A 9321-nucleotide genomic window follows, 5' to 3' on the forward strand; every position below is an offset into this window, starting at 1 on the left:
TGAGAGAATAAATTATAAGACTTTAGATTCTTTTCCTGTGCACAGAGAGCCAGCAAGAAGACTGATTTCCTCAAATTTCCTCATTATTTGGACTGACGTGTCAAATTTGGGGGAGAATTTTTTTAGTCTGGGGATTGAACCAGTCACTGCAAGTACTAGACGTTCTTTCGTCAAACTTTCAGTTCTGTTGCCTAGTTGTAATTTGTCTCATACACACACACACCTATGCTACCCTTTGACTGGATAAGCAGAACTTGTATTATCAGGAGGACTTCAAAAAAAACCCTGGAGCACAGACCTCTCAGAGAGGGATTGCAGATGAACAGGATCAGGGTACTTTCGAGCATCTGACTTTCCTTCCCAAAGCAGCATGTAGATGTACCCTTTCCTCCTCTCTTTCCCACAGAGCAGCAGCATGCGTGCACCCCATCCAGCTTATATGGCCAGACCCTGGTCTGCCCTGTTGAATTGCCTCTGCGCAGGGGCTCTGCTGAGAGGTTCAGAGTTTGTCCCCTGCTGTGTTAACCTGCGCCCCGTCCCATGGACACTGCATACCAAACTGCCCTGAAAGAGCGCTACGGTACCAAAGCCAGGCGCTCAGCAGTTGGGGATCATGTCAGAGGTGAGGCTGCCACCACACAGAACAGCTGAGAGCAGAGTGCACCAGCTTCCCGCCCCGCACGCCCGGCAAGTCTAGGCCCAATGCTGGGCTTGCTTCTTTCCCTGTGTCTCACTGCAGAGCCAGGTGGGCCTGGGGACATTGCTCAGGGCTGCTGGACTGTAGGGGCCCGACTCACCAGCCAGTACACCCCTCCTGGCTAGGCGTGAGGTAGCTGGTTCCCCTCCTTTTGTAGCCCCTGCTGACAGCTGCTCTGACCTGCAGTGGTCTCTCCAGCTGGGTCACATGCAGTCTCACCCCCTCCAGAGCAAGCCAATAGTCCAACCAACAACCCGCCATCCATCTCACGAGGGGCCTTTGGTCAGACTCTGGATTTAGTAGTCCTTATCCCAGGATTGAGGGGTTTCCAACAGTCCTTACCTCAGTCAGGGGGGGTTCCTTTCCACCTTCCCCGCTGCCTGGTGGGGGACCCTGGCCCGCCCTCTCTCCTGGGTTCCAGTCCAGAGACCCCTTGTTGTCAGGCCTCCCCAGCTTATTACCCCCCTTGCTGTTCCTCTAGAGCACCTGCTACCCTGCCCTGTCTCCAACCTTTGCCTCAGCCTCTTCCCGGGCATGCAGTGTATCAGACGTGCTCTAAGCCAGCGGCTCTCGACCTTTCCAGACCACTGTATCCCTTTCAGGAGGCTGATTTGTCCTGCGTACCCCAACTTTCACCTCACTTAAAAACTACTGGCTTACAAAATCAGACATAAAAATACAGAAGTGTCCCAGCAACACTGTTACTGAACAACGGCTGACTTTCTCCTTTTTACCATATAGCTATAAAACAAATCAATTGGAATAGAAATATGGTACTTACATGTCAGTGTATAGTACCTAGAGAGGTATAAACACGTCACTGTCTGTATGTTAGTTTGCACTGACGTTGCTAGTGCTTTTTATGTAGCCTGTTGTAAAAACAGACAAAGATCCAGCTGAGTTAATGTACCCCAGGAAGACCCCTGCGTACCCCTGGTTGAGAACCACTGCTCTAAACCTTTCCCTGGAGAGCTTCTTAGCATGGCCTGCCACCCAGCCGGGTCTGCTGCAGGCCAGTTCTCTCTAATCCCCTGGCAGGGCTGTCCCCGCAGGCCCCTCCACCAGCGTGGAAAACCCTGGGCAGACTCACCCCCTCCAGCTTTCCTCCCCATCTCTCTTGGGCTTCCTGTGGCAGGCCTAGCTTCCTCTAGGTGTCTGCCAGCAGGACATCTCAGCTCCCTGTTTCCCACTAGGCTTCTCTCACTGAGTGAGAGTCAGGGCTGCTCTCCTTCCTGATCAGCCCCGCCTGACCTGGGTTCAGTCCCTTGAACTCCTCCCTCCAGGCTTGACACCTCTTGCAGGTGTAGCAGGGCAGGACTGATTGAGCCCACAGGTTCTCGTTAACCCCTTCTGGCCTGGGGTGGGGTTGGTACACCCCATCGCAGGGGCCATTGCTGCCAGACAGCTGCAAAGTGGCACACAAACTCTGCAGGTGTCGTGTGCAGGCTGGATGGCTTTACACTGCTTATCCAGCTCCTGCAGCCAGTGCAGGCGAAATTCTATGGGGCCCCCAGCTCTTGCTTCAGCTTGTTGCAGGAAAGGGACAGAAATGAAAGCGCTACAGAGAGCGGGAAGACAGCCTCTCCTCCGAGACACTGGTGGAAATGGCTTCTGCAGTCCTTCTAACCACATGCAGTCGATCCAGCCAATCAGGGAACCAGAACAAATCCCATGTGATTCCAACCAGCTGACCAACTCAACTCAAGGTTTACAGTACATAATGCAAAGCTTCCTCAAATTCCCACGGCCATCCTGACAGGGCGAACAATCCACGTCATGCCTGGCACAAGTCTCACAGATGGGAAAATGGCTCCAGCTAGACAGTGCACGTCCATGAATCCTTGGATCTGAATGTCAAGTCAAGGGTTTGGCCCAGCACCACCCCTTGACTCCATGCCACACGCGCTCAGGTAACAGATGCGGAGACAACTGCTGGCTACAAACAAATTGTGCAACTGAGAGGTGCACAGCCCGCAATCCGTGTTGGACCAGGGCCAGTGCAGACAGGCCAGCGCTGCTCAAAGGACAAGGCTCAGGTTCCTTTCTGTTGCCCTGCTCACACACAGTGATGCATAGACAACCAAGAGAGTGCCTTGAAAGCGGAACTCATCCCTTCAACTGCTCCTTTAGCACACTGATGAACTCAGACCATAAACCATAAATAGCCCTACAGCGACCCTACATACCCCCATCTGTTTAGCCCATGTGGTCTCTCCTATAGAACTCAGTAATCACGAGCATAACATCAAGTGAGATTACTTGAAGGAACTGAATCTACTGATTCTACAATGCTGAATCCTAGGATGAAAGGGCTGCCCCTGGAGATGGAGCTTTTCAGACAGCTGGCTCAGTCCGGAGCTGATGAGAATGATCACAATTCACTGCCATCAGACTGAAAGACCAGGCTGGCTTCTTCCAAACTGGCTCCCCACAACAACAATCATCAGTTCAAAACACACAGTAACCCAGGAATGGGGCATGGATGGAGAGAGAAAAGATCCCTCCGAGTAGTCTCTTTAGAACAGACCAGGTGCTCAGAGACTCTGGGGATGAGTGGGATAGCTAGAGCTGGGCAGAGAAACTTTGATGGGACCATAGTCTGCTGGAATACATGGTTCAGCTGAAATCAAAACACAGATCAAATCAATTTCACTGGAACTTGTTTAGGGAAAAATTGGGGGGAAATTAATCACAGGACATTTTAACATTTTGGGAATGAAACATTTTGATTTTTCATTTTGAAATGGCTTTTCCTTTTGTCATTTATGTTGTATTATATTCGATATTATTATAAGGTATAATACAAAAAGTCAAAACACAAATGATATAATTTTGTCAAAACAAAAAATGTTTTGAATGGCCCAAAACAATTTCACAATGATTCAGAATGGAGCCATGTTGTGAAATCTCAAAACCCTTTGTGAAACAGAACTTCCATCTTCCACACGGCTCTAATGATAGCTGTCTAGATAGATAAGTATCCATAGGCAACAAATAAAAAACAACCATATCTAGTGCTGGAAAAGTCTTCAGCACTTTTCCTTTCAAATTAGTTTCAATGATCTATTATTAGAATGGAAGGGAAAGGCCTGTGTCCCTGGAATATGGTTCTGTTCAAGGGGTGTATTAAGGAAATATTGCATTCATTTTACAGACTTCAGCTACCTTTCTTTTTAGGAGCTGCAAACCTCAAATCTTGCTAGCCATTTTCTTCTTCCACTGCCTCTGACAGAACATATTGCAGATCCAGAACACAACTGTGCTGCCATTTACCTCATCTAAAGCGCTGATTAATTCATTTACAAAGCAGTAGGCCTTCAACTGCTTGAGTAGTTTTATATAATTGTTTGCCCTAACAAATTATATGACAGTATGGGCCAGATCCAAAACCACTGTAAATCAACGTAGTTTCACTGACTCCGAAGTATTTACGCTGGATACAGGTTCGGCAGGCGCTTACTACAGCATGTGATAACAATCTGCCTTTTACCTTTAGGATCATTTTTCTAGGAGCAATTTGAAATCTGAAGGGATTTTGACATTCTTATGTTAGGGCTTAACGGCTCTGAAGCTCCTTACAACAAATACAAACAGTGATAATGCAGCTAGCCAGCACTGTGTAAGAGCAACTCGATGTTAGCAGGACTATCTATAGAGTTACGTTCTAAAGGGAGGTGGGCTGTTGTAATTGGTACGGCAGTGTGAAAATCCCCTTGAGAGCTGATCACACTCCATGCAGGCTAGATACAAGGAAGCCAGGCTCCTACCTTTATAAATATTTGAGAATAGAACTTTCCCTTTTGCTCAGCCTTGCAAACTGAAAGAAGGCCAGTGACTGCAAATGAGGACATATCCATTTGTACCCTAACCCACGCTGGAAAGGTTTCCTTCAGCAAAATCTGCCAGGGTGTGCGAGGGCTACAGCATAGATTTACTAATGTAACGTTGCTATTTCCTGAGTGCTGAGCATTCCATCTTCATCTGGAGACAGTTAGGCACGGATTGATCCACCAGAATATGTCACCTTTTAAATCTTCCCCTGGGGGCCCAATCCTGCACTTCTGAGTCAAGCCGCTCTCACTGCTGTAAGTGAGAGTTCTGCCCGAGGAAGAATTATGTAAGAACTTCAGGACTAGACCCACAATGTATTGGGATTCTTGTCAATGCACAGACTTGACATCAAATGACGAGAAATGAATCCTTATTGACACTTCTGAGATGCTCGATTGTATGTTCTCGACCTCAGGTGTTGACCTTCATGTGCAGTGTCACTGAAAGGATATAATCTGAGTGGTGAATGCCATTACAATAAAGCAGTTACTGCCTACACCGTAGAACAGAGCTGGCTTGGGATACATTTGTCAAATTTGGGATGTGGATTGGCATTCACGGATTTGAAAACACTTTTTTTCTCCTGTAGCTGTAGAATTTGCATTAATGTCTCCCTTATGGGAGACATACCACAATTCAGGCAGATGATATCCTAATGGGCACACTGGAAACACGTAACGCTTGATGAAATGTTATCTTACGTGAGAGTCTCGACCCTAAGTGCCTCCAAGATGGCGGGAACCTAGCATAGGACCTTTGGTTGGAAAAACACGTAGCGAGTCTTCTGACGTGTAGAACCGAGACAAAGCTCTGGTGACAAACATAACGGCCCTGAATCTTCCAGGGGCTTCCCACTGGCCTCTGGTGTGTCAGATGTGATTCTGCACCACATATTTGCACCTGCAGCTGGGCACCCAAGATTAATTATGGCCGCAACTGACAGCATGGAGACATCTACTTATCTTCCTGTGTGCATAGCTCCGGAAGGCAGATGTCAACACTGCCGTGCGTGCCCACAGCCAGAGCACAACATAGCCTGAGCAAAGTCAAATGCTGGGCTGAGGCCTTTGAAAAACAGTGAGGCCACGTATGTCCACAAATGCCGTGCACTTTATATCGGCTGCCAGCCGATCTGCAAGCCTGGCGGGGAGCCGCACAGAGGACAATTATTCACTTCTGTAGAGTTATATCTGACATCATGCTTTTGTGACAGTTTCCCCATCCGCACAGGCGTAAACACTGCAAGGGCCTGATCGGAGTCCACTGGAAGCCGTGGAAAGGCTCCCGTTGACTTCAACGGGCTTTTGGACCAGGCCCTGAACTAATGCAAAGGGCAGCGCTGGGAAATAAGTGGGAAGGCGCTCTCCTGCACCAGCTCCTGGCACGGATTCCTTGGCCCCGCAGGGCTTCTCCAGCCCCACGCTCCTAGGTATTTTCCTCACACCCTCAGTGGTTTTTGAAACACCCCCCGGAAATCACATATTTGCTGCCATGCCCTTGTTCGCCCACCCCGCAGCCGTCCTGGACCAGGGCCCATGGCACCTCTGGGTTTGTGCCCCGCCGGGCACAAGGGAGCCCAGTCTTGGTTTGTCCCTAGGCTCCAAGGGAAGCACATGAGGATACTCGTCTGGTGCCATCCCAGCAGCACCCTGCGCTGCACAGCGAGGCCCCGAGGCCGGGCAGGGACAGAGGCCAGCTGCGCCCGCCCAGCCTCCCCCCGCGGAAACGCGGCTCCGGCGCGGATTTTGCGTTGGGGGCAGAGGGGGCTGCGGAAGAGCCGCTTCCCCTCGGCGCCCATCGGAGGGCGCCGTTGCGTTGCAAGGACCCGCCTAATTAAATCCGGCTGATTACCCATAATGTAGGGGAAACGTTCTCCTGATAGTCCCCAGCGGAACGCTAATTAATTAGCTGGCCACTGCGGCTCCGTAGCGCCTCCAAGAGCCGCCCGCCGGTCGGTGCATTTCGCAGCGGGCTCCAGCCTGCTAATGACCGGCCGGGAGCCAGAGCTCGCACCGCAGCGCCCGCGAACCCGCCGGCTCTGCGGGCACGACGGGCACCCGGTGCTGGGCACAGCCCGCTCCTGGCCCGGCCCCCGCCACTGCAGCTCCCGCGCTACCTGGCCGCGCCAGCATCCCCGGCAGCACCGTGCCCGCCCGGGGCTTTACCGACCGTGCGTGCACACCGCCTGTACTGCCCACACCTACACGCCAGACTGCACACCTAGCCACACTGTGTTGCACGCCCTATCTTGCACACACACGCTATGCTGCATGCATGTCATTGCACGCCGTATTGCACGCGATGGAGCACGCGCGCCCTGCCTTGCACACGGCATTGCACACGCACGCACTGTTTTGCACGCGCACACCGTATTGCACACTCTACCCCAGGGCTCCCTGGCAGCCTGGCCCTTGCGACCCCCGCCCCGGGCGGTCCCTAGCGCGCTGCCGGGGTGCCCAGGAGCGGTCCCTGCCCGCTCGCCCTGTGCGGGGCCGGGCCCGGGCCAGCCGCAGCCCCGCGCCCTGGGGTGGCTGCGGGGCCCCGAGCCGCCCGCCCAGCCCGCGCGGCACCGACCTGCTTCTCCAGCGAGTCCTTGGCCGAGAGCCCGGGCTTGGGGGAGGGCGCCCGGTCGCAGGCGCTGCCCTCCAGCAGGTAGAGGCCGGAGGGCCGCGAGCTGGAGTCGCTCTCGAAGCAGAAGAGCATGTTCTGCAGCAGCGCGAACCACTTGCTCTGCCATTTCGTGTTGTCGCCGCCGCGCTTGCTCAGGTAGCCGCGGCGGCTGCCGTCCCGCTTCGCCAGCAGCCCCAGGTAGGCGACGTGCCCGTCGTTCAGCCGCATCCCCTTCTGCATGGTGCTCAGCCGGCCCCCGGCGAGCGGCGCCCGGCGCCCGGCCCCGGCCGGCGCGCGGGGGACGGAGCCCGAGCCCGACGCGTCCCCGCTGGGCTGGCAGCGCGGCTGGATGCGGGAGCCCCGGATCCTGCCAGCGGGGGAGTCATGTGATGCGAGCCGAGCCGAGCCGAGCCAGGAGCGGCAGCATGGACCGCGCCGCGCACGGCCCGCTACGGGCAGGGGGGACCTGCCGGGCGCGCAGGCGGCCGCGTCTCCATGGCAGGGCAGGGCAGGGCGGGCGCGGCCGGGGCGGGGGGCGGGGGGGGTCAGGGCAGGCGGGTGCCCGCAGCCCGCCGGGGCGGCCCCCGCTGCATCGCGCCCTGCCCCGGGCTCAGCGCGTCCGGCGCGCACCGCGAATTTCAGCGCCGCGCGCAGAGCCCCCGGCTCCTGGCCGCGGGCGCGCAATTAGCGCCCCTGGCGCCGGGCCCCGCGGGACCCCAGCGGCCCCGCGCCGGGCGAGCCCTTCCCGGCCCCTCGGAGAGAAGCGCGAGTGTGCGGCCAGCCGCGTCCGAGGCGCAGCGGCGGCGGGCGGCGGGCGGCACCTTAACGGCAGAGCCGGCGGTATTTTTAGCTTCTCCTCGCCTACACACTGGCGTGGAAAGTACAGGGAAGGCTGCGTCCCCCGCCCGGGAGCAGAGACGGGAGCGGGCAGGCGCTAGCCCTGCGGCGAGATGCGCAGCTTCTCCTTCGGGGGCAAGGAGAGCGCGCAGTCCGGCTGCAGAGCCCGGCCGTCCTTTGCGAGCTGGGGCAGTTGGATTTGGATTTGAAGGAGGCCGGCCCCCTCCATCGCCCCTCAGTGCCGCCCTCCCCCCGAGAGCAGAGCTCGGGGAGCTCTCCCTCAGCGTAGGGAGTCTCACTGATTAACGGCCCAGTAATCTGTTAACTACTAACTACCGCCTGTGGCTACATTGTAAGGGGCTTTGTGGCCTGGCTGGAGTAATGTAAACAGTTTCCCACCCTGAGCTCTCAGCTTGAATAGGAATCTCCTAATCTGTGTACACTGGGATCCTCCCAGGCTGGGGTAATGTGAGACCAACCCTCTGAACGCCAAAGCATTCTTGATCCAAAAACCTCCAACCCCATTCCCGGTTGTCTTTGCTCCTTTGCTTCCCATCACAACCCCCAGGTGATATTCCAGGCCACCCCAATGGTTTAGTACCAGTTGAGCACAGGAACAGGTGGGGGAGGGGGAGAAAGGGAGACCCCTCTGCTTATTTCCATTGGGCTAATTTAGTTTCCTGCAATTCCTTCCTTTTGGCCCTTGTGTACTTCCGGAGTGGAAGAAAATCACAGAAGCAGCCAGGCGAGAGCTGTGTGCAGGGGAAGGGGAAGCTGTAGGGTGTTACCCCTTCCCTTTCTGGCCGGCAGGAAGGACAGGGCTCTGCCAATGTGTATCATCCCACTCCCCTACACAGGAGCTATGGCACCAAACTCTGCCCAGCTTCCCTAGATACCATGGTAAGTAAAACCTACGCCAGGCAGAAATTTCAGTTCCCTGAGTGGAGTGGCAGCTGATCGGGGGCAAGGGGGATGGAAGAGGGGCCTTTGCAGCACTGCACCTGTGCAAAGTCAGGTGTTGGGCTGAGGCCTTTGAAAGACAGTGAGGCCCTGTATGTCCACAAATGCCGTGCACTTTATATCGGCTGCCAGCCGATCTGCAAGCCTGGCGGGGAGCCGCACAGAGGACAATTATTCACTTCTGTAGAGTTATATCTGACATCATGCTTTTGTGACAGTTTCCCCATCCGCACAGGTGTAAACACTGCAAGGGCCTGATCGGAGTCCACTGGAAGCCGTGGAAAGGCTCCTGTTGACTTCAATGGGCTTTTGGACCAGGCCCTGAACTAATGAACCTGCTGCTTGAAAACATGGCTAAGCTGAGGAGGTGGAAAGGGAACCCCTGG

The 9321-nt window shown here is 54.9% G+C and overlaps 1 protein-coding gene across 1 annotated transcript in view; it reads right to left on the reverse strand.

Moving 5' to 3' along the window:
• The window catches only part of RASGRF1 (Ras protein specific guanine nucleotide releasing factor 1), a 96180-nt gene extending 88759 nt beyond the window's left edge, over window positions 1-7421 (reverse strand). Inside the window, exon 1 of the mRNA XM_073304567.1 lies at window positions 7103-7421. Coding sequence (XP_073160668.1) covers window positions 7103-7378 — 276 coding nt within the window. The 5' untranslated portion in view covers window positions 7379-7421. The remainder of the gene's footprint in view (window positions 1-7102) is intronic.
• Window positions 7422-9321: the final 1900 nt, after the last annotated feature.

The sequence above is a fragment of the Lepidochelys kempii genome, chromosome 10 (assembly GCF_965140265.1).
Source record: "Lepidochelys kempii isolate rLepKem1 chromosome 10, rLepKem1.hap2, whole genome shotgun sequence".
In the NCBI taxonomy this organism is placed as follows: domain Eukaryota; kingdom Metazoa; phylum Chordata; order Testudines; family Cheloniidae; genus Lepidochelys; species Lepidochelys kempii.